General features: G+C 43.0%; 1 protein-coding gene across 1 annotated transcript in view; it reads left to right on the top strand.

Annotated features, from left to right (window-relative positions):
- The window catches only part of LOC115464742 (zinc finger protein 398-like), a 33365-nt gene that overhangs the window by 8347 nt on the left and 8450 nt on the right, over positions 1–16568 (top strand). Inside the window, exons 2-5 of the mRNA XM_030195097.1 lie at positions 1653–1773; positions 2309–2422; positions 2561–2674; positions 10037–10197. Coding sequence (XP_030050957.1) covers positions 1653–1773; positions 2309–2422; positions 2561–2674; positions 10037–10197 — 510 coding nt within the window. The remainder of the gene's footprint in view (positions 1–1652; positions 1774–2308; positions 2423–2560; positions 2675–10036; positions 10198–16568) is intronic.

Below are 16568 nucleotides of genomic sequence, written 5' to 3'. Positions count from 1 at the left end.
GTCGGTCTCTTAGGATTTTGTCAAGGCTCTCCTCTGTCATTAGGTTAAAAGTGTTCCATCTGTCTCTGTTAGGAGGGGGCGAGTTTGTGCACCCCTGGTTGACTGGTTGGGCACTGGGTGGGATTGCCTGTAAATCCTGGTGGAAACTTTTGTTTGTTGTCAAAGTATGCAGCAAAATCATTGCAGTTCAATTTAGACTGGGCAGGCTGGTTTTGTTTTGGGGGCTGCAGTAGGCTGTTTACTATACTGAACAGCTGCTTGGTTGAATTGGCAGCCTGTGCAATGCATTGAGAGAAATACAGAAATACTGTTTTTTGGTTGCTGTTAAGGCTTGGCGGTACTTTGCTATGTGCTTCCTGTAGTTTAGCCTGTCTTCATCCAGGTGAGATTTGCGCCATCTCCTTTCCAGTTTTCATCCTTCGCGTTTAAAGATCCGAAGTTCTGGAGTAACGTGGAGGGGCATACTCGAACGGGGGCGCCCATCTATAAGGGCGGCCATCTCCGGGGATGGCCCTGGGAAGGGGCAGAGTCAACTGTATTATCGAACAAGAGGGGCATCCATCTTTCTTTTCAATAATATGGTCGGGGCCGGCCAAATCTCAACATTTAGGTCAACCTTAGAGATAGTCGACCTACATGTTGAGCTCGCCGGACTTAGAAATGGCCGGCCTTGGTTTTCGCCGATAATGGAAACTGAAGCCGGCCATCTCAAAAATGACCAAATCCAAGCCATTTGGTCGTGGGAGGAGCCAGCATTACTAGTGCACTGATCCCCCCTGACATGCCAGGACACCAACTGAGCACCCTAGGGGGGGCACTTCAGTGGACTTCACAAATTGCTCCCAGGTGCATAGCTCCCTTACCTTGGGTGCTGAGCCCCCCAAAACCCACTACCCACAACTGTACAACAGTACCATAGCACTTAAAGGGTAAAGGGGGGCACCTACATGTGGGTACAGTGGGTTTCTGGTGGGTTTTGGAGGGCTCCTACTTACCACCACAAGTGTAACAGGTAGGGTGGGGATGGGCCTGGGTCCGCCTGCCTGAAGTGCACACAGTACCCACTAAAAACTGCTCCAGGGACCTGCATAGTGCTGTGATGGAGCTGGGTATGACATTTGAGGCTGGCAAAAAATGTTAAAAAATTTTTTTTTTTTGGGTGGTTGAGGGTTGGTGACCACTGGGGGAGTAAGGGGAGGTGATCCCCGATTCCCTCCGGTTGTCATCTGGTCAGTTTGGGCACCTTTTCGAGGCTTGGTCGTGAACAAAAATGGACCAAGTAAAGTCGTCCAAATGCTCGTCAGGGCCACCCTTCTTTTTTCCATTATCGGCCGAGGACAGCCATCTTTTAACCACACCCCCGTCCCACCTTCAGTACACTGCCGACACACCCCCTTGAACTTTGGCCATCCCTGCGACGGAAAGCAGTTGAGGCTGGCCAAAATCGGCTTTCGATTATACCGATTTGGCCGCCCTTATGAGAAGGGCGCCCATCTCCCGATTTGTGTCGGAAGATGGGCGCCCTTCTCTTTCGAAAATAAGCAGGATAGTAGATGACGGCGGATAAAGACCTGCACGGTCCATCCAGTCTACCCAGCAAGGTAAACATTTTAATTAAACTGTGACTGACGGTGTCTTGTCTGTTGTTCCAGGTCTTCTTCAAGCATGTCGCTGCTTATTTCTTGAAAGTGGACTGGGAGATTCTGGGAGAATGGCAGAAGGAGCTCTACAAGAAGGTCATCAAGGAGGTTCATGGCATCCTCATCTCACAAAGTAAATAAGTCTTTTTTATCATCTACCACACAGGCACATTAATGGAATGGGTGCTGTTATTTTATCGGAAAAATCCCAGGTACCAGGTCCCGTGGGCACCTGAAATTGAGACCTGGCTTCTGTTGCAAAAGATAAAATGTTTACCTTAAACTGGAGGCTTCATACAAGACCAGCTGCAGTCTGTCTCCCTTTTCTGTACTACAAAATTTTGACCCTTCTTCCTGAGAACTAACAACTTCTGTGTAAGAATATAAACCAGGTTTCAGTGGGCGTAAATCCTTACACCCAAAATTGGTCGCAGATCCTGGCGCAAAACACTATTCTATCAACGGCGCCTAACTCTGAGAACTGTTTATAGACTAGTGTTTAGCTCCAATTTTTATCAGCATCATTTTTTTGGCTCCATATACAGAACTTAGTCCTGTATGTACACACACACACTTTCATGCACTGCTTGTTCACAACAGGAAACAAATGGAACCTCCCCAGGGCTTATACATATATATTTAAATGCTATTTTCCTGCTTGCTTACAGGTTATTCAATTGTTAATTCTGATGTCATATTCAAGATTAAGAACGAAGACGAAAAATATTTCACTCAACATTTTGAGTGGGAGGAAAAAGAAAACCCATATGACCTCATGAAGAGTAAGTAAATGTTTTGGGTTTGAAGGTCTCTGAATTTTCAGATCAAAGTCTCCAGGCATTTAGAGATTTAAAGTCCATTTCCTAATTTAGTAGTATTGTATCTTTGATGACTCCTTCTAATGTGTTTTCTCTTAACAGACCTTCCATTTGTAACATCTGTGATCTCACTCGGTGTTAAACAAGAAGAAGATCTCCCCTTGATGGATCCTCCTAAATCAGAGACGTCTGAACAGACTCACCCTCCTGTAACAAGTAAGTATAAAATTCCTCCTGCACATTTTAATAAAATCAGCCGGGATTATTTAGGAATTCAGAGCTGGTGGGATAAGAAGTCATTATCCTCTCTGTAAAGCAGATACTGCCGGGGTGTGTAATTGAGCAGCATTGCTATTACTACTAGTACTACTACGTATCATTTCTATAGGGTTGCTAGACGTACATAGCACTGTACACTTGAACATGAAGAGACAGTCCCTGCTTATCAGAGCTTACAGTCTATTCAAGACAGACCAATTAGAGATTAGGGAGTTAACATTTATTGTCGAAAGGGTTAATTGTAGAACAGAAGAGAATGGAGTCGCACCATGGAGCGATACAAAGGCATTATAACGTCCTCACTTTTGTTTTCCATTCCTTTCCTAATAATACCTAGCATTCTATTTGCGTTTTTAGCCGCCGCAGAACAGTGAGCAGAGGATTTCAACGTATCATCAACAATGACTCCGAGATCCCTTTCTTGGTCGGTGACTCCTAACGTGGAACCTTGCATTGCTATAATTCGGTCTTTCCCACATGCAACACTTTGCACTTGCTCACATTAAACATCATCTGCCATTGAGACGCCCAGTCTCCTAAGGTCTTCTTGTAATTTTTCACAATCCTCCTGCGATTTTACGACTTTGAATAACTTTTTGTCATCAGCAAATTTAATTACCTCACTAGTTACTCCCATCTGTAGATAATTTATGAATATGTTAAAAAGCAGCGGTCCCAGCACAGACCCCTGGGGAACCCCACTATCTACCCTTCTCCATTGAGAATACTGACCATTTAACCCTACTCTCTGTTTTCTATCGTTTAACCAGTTTTTAATCCACAATAGGACACTTCCTCGTATCCCATGACTGTCCATTTTCCTCTGGAGTCTTTCATGAGGTACTGAGGCATATTTTCAAAGCACTTTGGGAGGCTAAGTTCCATAGGTTTCTATGGAGCTTTGGGAGGCTAAGTGCTTTGAAAATGAGCCTCACTTTGTCAAACACCTTTTGAAAATCCAGATACACAATATCAACCGGCTCGTCTTTAAACCACATGTTTGTTCACCCCTTCAAAGAAATGTAATAGATTGGTGAGGCAAGATTTCCCTTCACTAAATCCATGTTGGCTTTGTCTTATTAATCCATGCTTTTGAATATTCTCTGTATTTTGTCCTTTTTTTTTCTTTTTGTTTTATATTTAATTTTCTTTATTAATTTCACATTTTATCAAATATAACACTCTTTGAGAGATACATCAATGTTTAAGTAACATCTTTAAAGGAAATGTATTTTGTCCTTTATAATAGTCTCTAACATTTTGCCTGGCACCGACGTTAGGCTCACCGATCTATAATTTCCCAGATCTCCTCTGGAACTTTTTTTAAATATCAGCGTTACATGGGCTACCCTCCAATCTTCTGGTACCACACTCAATTTTAAAGATAAATTACATATTACTAACAATAGTTCTTCCAGTTCATTTTTCAATTCTGTCAGTACTCTGGGATGAATACCATCCGGTCCAGGAGATTTGCTACTCTTCAGTTTGTCAAATTGCCCCATTACATCCTCCAGGTTTATAGAGATTTCATTCAGTTTCTCCGACTCGTCAGCTTTGAATGGCATTTCTGGCACTGGTAACTCTCCCAAATCTTCCTTGGTAAAGACCGAAGCAAAGAATTTGTTTAATCTCTCCACTATGGCTTTGTCTTCCCTGTTTGCCCCTCTTACCCATCTAGAGGTCCAACTGATTCTTTTGCCGGCTTCTTAAAAAACTTTTAGTATGTTTTGCCTCCAGCACAATCTTTTTTTCAAAGTCCCTCTTTGCCTTCCTTATCAGCGCTTTGCATTTGACTTGACATTCCTTATGCTGTTTCTTATTATTTTCAGTCGGCTCCTTCTTCCATTTTCTGAAGGATTTTCTTTTAGCTCTAATAGCTTCCTTTACCTCACTTTTTAACCATGCTGGCTGTCATTTGGTCTTCCGTCCTCCATTTTTAAAACGTGGAATATATTTGACCTGGGCTTCCAGGATGGTATTTATTTTTGAACAACATCCACGTCTGCTGTAAATTTTTGACCCTCGCAGCTGCTCCTCTAAGTTTTTTTTTCACCATTTTTCTCATTTTATCATAGTCTCCTTTTTGAAAGTTAAACGCAAACATTTTGGATTTCCTGTTTATACTTACTCCAAAGCTAATATCAAACCTGATCATATTATGATCTCTGTTATCAAGTGGCCCCATCACCATTACCTCCCGCACCAGATCATTCGCTCCACTAAGGACTAGGTCTAGAAATTTTCCTCCTCTTGTCGGCTCCTGTACCAGCTGCTCCATAAAGCAGTCCTTGATTTCGTCAAGGAATTCTACCTCCCTAGCATGCCCTGATGTTACATTTGCCCAGTCAATGTTGGGGTAATTGAAGTCACCCATTATTATTGTGTTGCCCAGCTTGTTAGGTTCCCTAATTTGATTGATACAGCTCCTAGAACTACGGAGCCTCAATACCCTGGGGACACTCCTAAACACTGACTGTGAATAAATCATCTGCATGTGCTGAAAAATATATTTTTCAGAAAAAAGGGACCCAGGGGTGCCCTTTTGAGCCAAATTGCACTGATACCAAAATGAATACCGTCAAATTACTTCTAACAATTTACTCCTTAGCTCTGATCCACCCAACACTAACCACCCCACTCATAGAAAACAATTTCATACCCATACTTCATAATCACCAAAGATTGCTCAGATACATCACAGCTCATCATACCGGAAACAACCACACCAAAGAACATACACCAACAAGCGGACAGCATCAACAGAAGGAAAGAAAGGGCACAACAAACAAACACCAACAATGAAACGATAACTAAGAAAAATCCACACACCACCAAACATAGAGGACCCATACCAAAAAATTCAAGTGGGTTACATCAACGCTAGATCCATAGTAAATAAAACAGCAACCATAACACTTGATCCTATCGGACAACCTTGATCTACTCTTCATCAACAAAACCTGGACCCATGATCAAAAGGACCCTATAGTCCTAGATCTCATTGGACCAGGAAAGAAAAAAGAGACGGAGGCATAGCACTAATCTATCGATCCTACTTTGCGACTGAAACCACGGCTGAGTCCATACTAACCGAACTTGAAATTGCCTCAATCAGAATCCACAACAAAACCCTGTCCGATTCATCTAAATTTTGTCTTGTTTTATAGACCACCAGATAATTGGAATGAAAGCCAATCAAACTTCATGGATTTTATCTCTAACACCTGTGTAGCCAACTCCAATATATTAATACTAGGAGACATTAACCTCCACCTAGAAGACCCAATCTCTGCCAACGCATGAGAATGCAAGGAATTCCTCCACTTATGGGATCTCAAATGGCCACATATGCAACCAACCCACGTCAAAGGACACACACTTGACCTCATCTCACACAAACTATCCACAGACCAGAACCTAATAATAAACAACAGATATTACATGGTCAGAAACACCATGGACTGACCACTTTAAATTAAACTTATCCCTAAAATGGCAGAAGAAGAGCTCACACCGTATACAAGAACACACAACCTACAGCACTAGAGGCCAAATTGACCCGAAAATATTCTGGCAACAGATATATGATAACGAATGGACAGCACAAATGGACTCCATATATTACCTCTCAGAATGGGACAAAAGATGCAGAAGCATACTTGACGAAATAGCACCCGTACAAACAAGAACCTTATGAAGACAAAACTCGCTCCCATGGTTCAACGATGAACTGAAAAAACTAAACGCCCAATCAAGGAAACTCAAATGAGCATGGAAAAAAAATAAAAGTTGAACACTCACTTAACGAATGGAAACTAATACAAAGAAAATATAAATGCGTAATAAGACAGACCAAAAGATCATACTATAAAACTAAAATAGGGCCAGATTACAAAGACACAAAAAAAACTATACAACTCATGCACAAACTACTAGACACCACACCGGTCACCACAAACCACACAGACATCCCATCAGCTGACAAACTTGCCAAATACTTCAATGACAAAATCATAAACCTACGCAACACACTACCTTAGGACACCACTGATATCGATATTGACAACTTCATCAATGGTCTGGACCCAACCCTTGGAGAATACCCAGCGGACTGAACATGGTCAAACTTCACCCTCCTCACTGTCAAAACAATCACCCAGGCAATCAACAGGTTCTCCAACACCCACTGCAAACTGGACGCCTGCCCTAGCTACCTACTAAAATCCGCCCCCGACCGCTTCATATCCGACCTCACATCCCATGTAAACCACATGCTCCAACTAGGTCTATTCCCGAAGGAAAATGGCAATATCCTACTCACCCCAATACCAAAAGACACCAAGAAAGAAGCAAATGAAATCACTAACTACCGCCCAGTAGCATCTATCCCAGTGGTAGTCAAACTGATGGAAAGCTTGGTAACTAAACAACTCACTGATTACATAAACAAATTCTCAATACTACATGATTCACAATCAGGATTTCGCCCCCTCCACAGCACTGAAACAGTATTAATCACCATCCTAGCCAAATTCAAGCAGGAAATAGCAGCTGGAAAAAGCATATTTCTCCTCCAATTCCACATGTCTAGTGCATTCGACATGGTAAAGCACAACATATTGTTAAGAGTCCTGGATTACTTTGGGATTTATGGAAAAATACTTAGTTGGATCAAGGGTTTCCTAACCACTAGAACATACCAAGTGAAATCAAACACAAACATATCATCACCTTGGAAAGCAGATTGCTGAGTACCTCAAGGATCACCATTATCACCGATCCTCTTCAACTTAATGATGACCCCACTAGCCAAGTCTTTATCCAGCCAAGGCCTTAACCCTTTCATCTATGCAAACAATGCCTTAATATACATTCCTTACAAACTCGACCCGACAGAAATTACCAATGAAATTAATCTAAGCCTGAACATCATGAACTCATGGGCAAACGCATTCCAATTAAAACTCAACATGGAAAAAACACACTGTCTCATCCTCTCATCCCAATACAATGTGAACAAACCCACAAATATAAACACCCCAGATTACATCCTCCCTATCTCAGACAACCTGAAAATCCTCGGCGTTACAATCTACCGAAACCTCACACTCGAGAGCCAAGTGAAATCTACCACAAAGAAAATGTTCCACTCAATGTGGAAGCTCAAACGCGTGAAACCATTCTTCCAGAGAGAAACATTTCGCAACCTGATACAATCAATGGTACTAAGCCATGCAGATTACTGCAACGGTATCTATGCAGGATGTAAAAAACAACTCATAAAGAAACTACAGACCGCCCAAAACACAGCAGCCAGGCTTATATTCGGAAAAACACGCTTCAAAAGTGCCAAACCCCTCTGAGAAAAACTGCACTGGCTCCCAATCACTGAATGTATTGCCTTCAAAATCTGCACCATGGTTCATAAAATTATCTACGTTGACGCCCCGGGATACATGACAGATCTCATAGACTTACCAACCAGAAACACAATCAGATCAACAAGAACATACTTAAACCTCCACTACCCCAACTGCAAAGAACTCAAATACAAATCAACCTATGCAACCAGCTTTTCCTACATAAGCACACAACTATGGAACGCACTACCAAAAGCCGTGAAAACTACATACGACCACCTAAACTTCCGGAAATCACTAAAAACTAACCTATTCAATAAGGCATACCCTACGGACCCAACTTAAATGCCTGAACCCTGCTACACAAGCAAACCAAAGTTTGTAATTGATCATATCATAACTCCTCCTCTATAATTCCCAAATGTGCCTGTAACACATGAACCTTATTGTACTTCAACATCACATTGTATTTGTTAATACCGGTCTTGGCGAACGCCTTAGGTACTATGTAAGCCACATTGAGCCTGCAAATAGGTGGGAAAATGTGGGATACAAATGTAACAAATAAAATAAAAATAAATAAATAAAAGTTCCGATAACATTTCTACATCCATCTGTTCATCCTGGCCAGGCGGACGGTAGTACACTCCTATCGCTATCCTTTTCCCCTTTACATATGGAATTTCAATCCATAGGGATTCCAAGATGTATTTTGTTTCCTGCAGAATTTTCAATCTATTTGATTCAAGGCCCTCCTTAACATACAATGCTACCCCTCCACCAATTCGATCCATCCTATCACTACGATATAATTTGTACCCCGGTATGACAGTGTCCCACTGTTTATCCTCCTTCCACCATGTCTCAGAGATTCCTATTATATCTAATTTTTCATTTAGTGCAATATATTCTAACTCTCCCATCTTATTTCTTAGGCTTCTGGCATTCGCATATAGACCTTTAAAATTATGTTTGTTGTTCCTATTTACATCATGCTCAGTACTTGACAATATTAATTTGCAATCTTTTTTCTGATTTTTATTTTTATTTAAGGACACCTGATCTACTATGGTCTTTTTTGCAACCTCACTATCGGGATACCCTATCTTCCTTGTTTTGGTGATGTCTTTGAAAGATACCTTATCCTGAGCCATGCACTTTTGAGCGATTGTCGGCCTTCCCCCAGTTTCTAGTTTAAAAGCTGCTCTATCTCCTTTTTAAATGCCGATGCCAGCAGCCTGGTCTCACCCTGGTTAAGGTGGGGGTCCATCTTTTCGGAATAGGCTCCCCTTTCCCCAGAATGTTGCCCAGTTCCTAACAAATCTAAAACCCTCCTCCCTGCACCATCGTCTCATCCACACATTGAGACTCCGGAGCTCTGCCTGTCTCTTGGGCCCTGCGTGTGGAACAGGTAGCACTTCAGAAATGCTACCCTAGAGATCCTGGATTTGAGCGTTCTACCTAACAGCCTAAATTTGGCTTCCAGAACCTCTCTCCCACATTTTCCTATGCCACATGTACCAAGACAGCCGGCTCCTCCCCAGCACTATCTAAAATCCTATCTAGGTGAAGCGTAAGATTCATCACCTTTCACACCAGGCAGGCAAGTAACCAGGCGATCCTCACGTCCACCAGCCACCCAGCTATCTATATGCCTAATAATCGAATCACCAACAAAACTCGTGATGACAGACATTTCCATTATATTTATGCAGTTTTAGTGTGTATAACACATCTGTTTGTAGCTGTTGAGAAAGGAGTTGCTCACCACAGCATGAAAATATCGGGGTATTTCTAGAATACATTTTTGATGATGATCAGTACAGCAGTACCCCTCTTTTTTTTTTTAATTCTGTACCAGTGAAGGTGCCTGTGAATAATTCTGTGGTAACTTAAAAAACAACAACCATATTTTGCTGTCTTTTTCTTATAATAGGTTTCTACAATGTCAGGCCTGACATTTTAATCCAATTTGAGCAAAAAGGATTCAATACTGAGCCTCAGGGATCTGAGGAAACAGGAAATCTGACCACAACAGGCAGATGTGAGGAACTGCCTGAAGCATGTGATGAAGCTACGATTAAAGCTAGTAATGAGGTGATGCAAACTTTTCCTAAAGAAAGATTGTGTAGATAGTGTTTGTTCTATTTTTCATATTTTTACTTCTTTCATTTGTGTTCTCCTTTTTTTTTTTCCTTTCTTCTTTCTCTTATTCTCCCTCACCCTTAATCCCATGTCGCTTTGTCGCTTCTCTTCAACTTTAGTATCTATTGTCTGTCATCCTTTGTTCATTTTTATAATCTTCTCTATATCTCTCTTTCTGACCTCTCTATATCCACTTTGCAATCTGTTTCCTGCTGAATTTTTACTCTGTTTCACTCAATTTCCTCGTTAACATATATCACTTATTTATCATATATAGTGGAGGAGTGGTTAGGGTGGTGGACTTTGGTCCTGGGGAACTGAGGAACTGAGTTCGATTCCCACTTCAGGCACAGGCAGCTCCTTGTGACTCTGGGCAAGTCACTTAACCCTCCATTGCCCCATGTAAGCCGCATTGAGCCTGCCATGAGTGGGAAAGCGCGGGGTACAAATGTAACAAAAATAAATAAAAATAAATCACTACTGGGATGCAGGTTTTGGCATTTTTCTCCGGGAAAGATGGGAGGATTTTGCATTTCATAATAGAGCTCATGCCCACCAATATGGTCTTTTTTGGGAAACGACAAAAGCAGTGATGCGGGGGGAGATAATCTCTTATAGAGCCCGTATTCAGAAAGCGAGAGATAAGGAGATTCTCCGGTTGGAGAAGATAGTCCGAAAGCAACGCCTCCAATATGGGGTCAAGCGGTCAGTGGAGGCTAGGGAAGCCCTTCTGACTTCTCAGAAAGAATTGAATGAGCTGCTCCATGAAAGAGCGAGAAAATCCCAACTGTATTATCGATATAAGCTGTTCCAACACGGGAATGAGGCGGGGGCCTTGTTGGCACAACTAATAAAAAAAAGAAAGGGGCAACCGAGGATATTGCAGTTGCGAGTCTCCAGAGGGGAATGGGTACGCTCGGATACTGAGATAGCGGCGTGTTTTGGGAAATATTATGAACAATTGTATCAAGAACCTTCAGATATTATGCTAGACAGTAATTTGTATTTAGATAACCTATCCTTACCCAAGATTACACCCTCGCAAAGAGAATTTCTTAATGCTCCCATTACAGAGGGAGATTTATTGCTGGCACTCCAACAAAGTAAGCTCCATAGGGCGCCAGGCCCCCGATGGCCTTAGTGTGGAATTCTATAAATTGCTTTGCGATCAGTTGAAGACCCCATTATTAAATCTTTTTAATTCAATGGGAGAGACTGGGACCATGCCGGAGTCATTTAAAGTTGCTCAAATGATTGTACTTCTGAAGCCTGGCAGGTCCCTGGAGTATCTGGGGTCTTACAGACCTATTTCTCTCCTTAATAGTGACGTGAAGCTCTATGCAAAAATTTTGGCAAATAGATTATTTCATGTACTTCCGGACTTGATTTCTCCCTCGCAGGTGGATTTTGTGAAGGGCAGGATGGCAACTAAAACATTAAATCAATATTGGCTTCATTGGAAGCAGTGGAACGTTCTGGAGAGGAATCTTTGTTGATAAGCTTCGATGCAGAAAAAGCTTTTGATCGGGTTGCATGGCAATTCCTTTTTGCAATCTTTTTTTTTTTTTTTTTTTTTTTTTAAGTATTTTTATTCCATTTTTAACATACATAGAACATATGCTAATAACAACGATTGAACCATTTTTTCTGAATGCTCTATCCTCTACCCCCCACCCCCCTACCTAACACATAATGTTGCTAATGACCGTTATGTCTATATGGTGCGTCTGTGTCCTAGTACCATATTAAGGAGCTATTATGAGTCTGGGCGCATCCAAGTCCACGCCAGCTGTCAGCCTCCATGCTGTATATTTGTCCCATTGTTTATAGAATTGTGTAATCCGCCCTGCCTTTATAGCAGTCATTTTAGACATTTCGTAGAGGTAATCCATCTTATGTACCACCTTTATCACTGGCGGCATCATGGACTGTGTCCATGCTGAGGCCAATGCAATCTTCCCTGCGACCAGCCACACCGAGGCCAGTCGATGTGTTATTGATGGAATGTCTGTCGGTTGAAAATGCAATAGGCTCATCTCAGCCTTAAAGTCATATTGTTTCCCTATGATTTTTCCTTGCGTCTGGATTAGCTCCAACCAATACACCCGCGCCTTGGGGCATGTCTACCACATATGAGCCATATCACCCGTTTCCCTGCACCCCCTCCAACACCAACCATTTTCTTTCCTATACATTTTTGCTATTTTATGAGGAGTCAGGTACCATTGGTACAACATTTTATATCCACTTTCTACTAGAGAACTAGAGATGGATACTTTTAGCATATACATCAGTGCCTTATCCCACTTTTAGGTAGCATAGTTTATCTTTAAAGCTTTTTCCCACCTTTGGGTGTAATATACTAGTGGGTTATAATATGATCCCAACGCTGTATATAATCGAGATATACACCCTGTTTGACATCCTCCTCCCAAAGCCATTTCTATGGCAGTATCCTCTGTGGTTAGTTCCCTTTTAGCTCGCCGATTTACATAGTCCCGGATTCTATTATGGTAATACAGATGGGACCCTGGCAAATCAAATTCTTCTTGTAATTCTGCAAATAGCACCATACTCCCTTCTGCCCATATTTGGTTTAAAGCTACCAACCCCTTTTGTTTCCATATTCGAAACACATTGTCTGCTGCCCCTATAGGACAGCCCATAGCTGTCTGTATCTTCATACGCTTAAAGTGTTTCCTGCCTGGTAGGAACTTCTGTCGCAGGGTACTCCAAGTTTGTAGGGGGAAACGTACTGTGGGGGGCGCCCGTCTTATACATGTTAATAATTGTCTCTGCGGGGCCCATAGTATAGCATCTAATTGCTCCATACCCAACCAATGCTTCTCAATTTGTATCCAGGGCTTTACGATGTTTGAACCCCACACCGCCAGCACACGTAACTGTGCGGCTTGATGGTATTGGATGAAATTGGGTACCCCCATGCCCCCCTTGTCTTTAGGTTGAAACATTATGGCTGCCTTCACTCTAGGTGGTTTATGTTGCCATATATAAGTGAATACTTTGCAATGTAAGTGACAAAAGAATTGTTTGGGTATCAGCAAGGGCAATGCCAAAAATAGATATAGAATCTTTGGCAAGACCATCATTTTTACCGCTGATATCCTTCCCATCCATGATAACTCCAGCCCTTCCCACCTCTCTAATTCCTGGAACAATTCTCGAACTTTGTGGGGAAAATTTGCCTCATATATATCTGCTATTTTAGCTGTAAGATTGATCCCCAAATATCTCAGTGACCGAGTAACCCAGCGGAAAGGATATTTCTGGCGCAGCGATTGCTCCTGCTCCTCGGGCAAACCCACCCCCATTATCTCTGACTTATCCATGTTCACCCGGAATCCCGATGGCCTCCTTTATTCTTGCAAGCTTTTCATTACCCCTGATAGTGATTCCTGAGAGTGAGTTAGTGTAAGCAGGATGTCGTCCGCAAACAACATTATCTTATGGGTCTCTTCGCCCAGGGTCAGACCATGTATGCCGGTATGTTGTCTAATATGTTGGGCCAGCGGTTCCATCGTGAGTGCGAACAACAGTGGAGACAACGCGCACCCCTGGCGAGTTCCCCTTCCTAGATGTATTAGCTCGGAAATCGAGCCGTTAATTCGCAGTGAGGCAATGGGATTGACATACAGCAATGCACGCCATGAGGTGAACCGTCCCGAAATGCCCATCTGTTCCAGTACTGAAAACATGAACGTCCATCGGACCCGATCAAACGCCTTTTCGGCGTCTAGGGATAATAGTAGCGTTGGCTGCTTTGTGTCCCCCGCTTCCTGGATTAGATGGATCGCTCTACGTATATTGTCGAATGTCTGTCTCCCTCTTATGAACCCCGTTTGGTCAGCATGGACCAATTTCGGCATCACCCGTTGTAATTGGTGGGCTAGGATTTTAGTGAAGATTTTATAATCTGACCCTAGCAAAGAAATCAGGCGGTAAGACCCACATTTTTGAGGATCTTTTCCAGGTTTCAATAAAAGTGTTATATTTGCCAGTCGCCATGAATAAGGTAGCTCTGATTGAGAGTCAATTTCATTAAATACTCGTACCAGTACCGGGGCCAACAGATTATTATACTTTTTGTAATATTTATTTGTGTACCCATCAGGGCCCGGGGCTTTCCCATTCAGTAGATCTTGGATGGCCCACTGCACCTCCTCCAACGTGATTGGGTTGGATAGTGTCTCAACCTCCCTGGCTGTCAACTTTGGGAGTGCTGCCTGTTTTAGATAGTCCTGAGCCTCTTGCGGTGTTGCTAATTCTTCAGCCTGGTATAGCCCCTGATAAAATTTATAGAAGACTTCCTTAATTTCCTCAAGTTTAGTACATGTTTTCCCCTCGTCTGTGCAGATTGTGTGTATATAGGAGTTTAAAGTGCGCTCTTTTAACTTATATGCTAACAGTCTCGATGTTCTATTACCAAATTCGAAATGTGCTTGTCTGACCTTCTGTAGTCGTTCTGCTACATCCGCTAATTGTAGTTCCCTCAGGGCCAGCTGAATAGCATGTATTCGATTTTGGTCATGTTTTGATAGAGGTTGCTGTTGAGCTTGCAAGGTCAAGCCCAGCAGTTCCGCATGTAAAGCTTGTGTATGAGAACTCGCTTGCTTCTTTATGTGTGCCTGCATCGCTATTATTTTCCCCCTGATTACTGCTTTTAGGCCCTCCCACAATATCTGCGATGTTACCTCCCCATTATCATTAATAGCTAAGTATTCCTTTATCTCTGCTTCCAGACGTGTAATCACCGTGGTGTTTGCTAGCAGCTCATCGCTGAAGCGCCATGGTGGAGTCTCAGGGGTTCTCACCACCCACTCTAACTCCAATTAACTGGTGCATGGTCTGACCATGTTCTAGGGAGTATTGATATTTCTTCTACTTTGGAGAATATATTGGGAGGCCCCAGCCACATATCTATGCGTGAGTGTGAGTCATGAACCACCGAGTGATATGTGTACCCCCGGGACTGTGGGTGTCTTAGGCGCCATATATCTATTAAGTACCAAGTACCCATGAACTTGTGCAACTGGGCTCTATCTGAGTGAGCATATCGCATTCCTCCTGACGAGTTATCTAGCTTTGGATGTAACGTCAGGTTAAAATCTCCTACTAGTAAAGTGCCATCAATATTCTTACTCACCGCCTTAGATACTTCCTTATAAAAGGCACCTTGGCATTCATTAGGGGCCTATATGTTTAATAAAGAAAGTGTCTCAGTTCCCAGTCGCACTATCAGTATTAAATATTGGCCCTCTCTGTCCCTTATTACGTTCTGCACTTGCCAAGGGTACTTGTTGGTCAGTATGATGAGGACTCCCTTTTTCTTTTTTTCTTTGTGGTTAGATGCAAAATATATATGTCGACCTTTGCCCCCTTGACAAAGATGTTCCCTATCTGGGAGCAAATGTGTTTTTTGTATAAAGGACACATCTGCCTTTAGGTGCTGTGTCTCTTTAAATAACAGCTGGCTTTCATAGGGGAATTTAGTCCCTTAACATTAAGGGTCATGCATGTTATTCTACTCATCTCCAGAACTTGTAAAAAAAATCTATGGTGCAAGCCCACTGACTGATAGCTCACCACAGGGGCGTATCTGCGTGGGGCCACAGGGGCCTGGGCCCCCGCAGATTTCGCCCTGGCCCCCCTCCTGCCGCCAGCCCTCCCCCGCTGCCATTTCTTAATTCTGCGTCCGCTTCCTCCTGCGCCTTTAAAAATATTTCTTCAGCTGGCGGGGGACCCCAACCCCCGCCAGCCAACCCGAGGTGACAACTTGCAAGTTCTTCCTCCGCCGTTGCCAACATGCTGGAGTTGAAAGCGTCTGAATCCAGTTCGGAGTTGTTTAAACTCAGCTGCCTGCCGATTTAGGCCCTGGATTGCTTCAGCCTGCTCCTCCAGCCTTTCCTCGTTCTCTGCCACATGGACGCCGAGTGCCCCTATCTCTCCTCTCAGGTCCGCCCCCAGCGCCACGAGGTCCGAGCGCATGGCCTTGAGGTCTGATTGTATTTCTTTCACCCAGGAGCCGATGTCCCGCAGGGTTGAGTCTTCCGACTCAAACAAAGGCGGGGAATTATGCGTTTGCTGTTCTACTGGTGAGTCGGCTGGCTGGTCTGCCGGGGCGTCGCCATGTTTGTTCGCGGTTGCGTTTGACAAATTGACCATGGAGGCTTGTGATGCCATTATTTTTTTCTTTGCTGCTGTTTATTATCGCTTGTCTCAGCTCCCTCAAAAAACGCTGTTTTAGCGGGGTGGTTTTGTTATTTCTGCTCGGGGCTCGTCGGAGCTCTTGGCTTAGGCTGCCA

This window comes from Microcaecilia unicolor, chromosome 3 (assembly GCF_901765095.1).
Source record: "Microcaecilia unicolor chromosome 3, aMicUni1.1, whole genome shotgun sequence".
NCBI classification, from domain to species: Eukaryota; Metazoa; Chordata; class Amphibia; order Gymnophiona; family Siphonopidae; genus Microcaecilia; species Microcaecilia unicolor.
The sequence above is the reverse complement of the archived record's forward strand: the minus strand, read 5'-3'. Positions and strand labels throughout refer to the sequence as shown.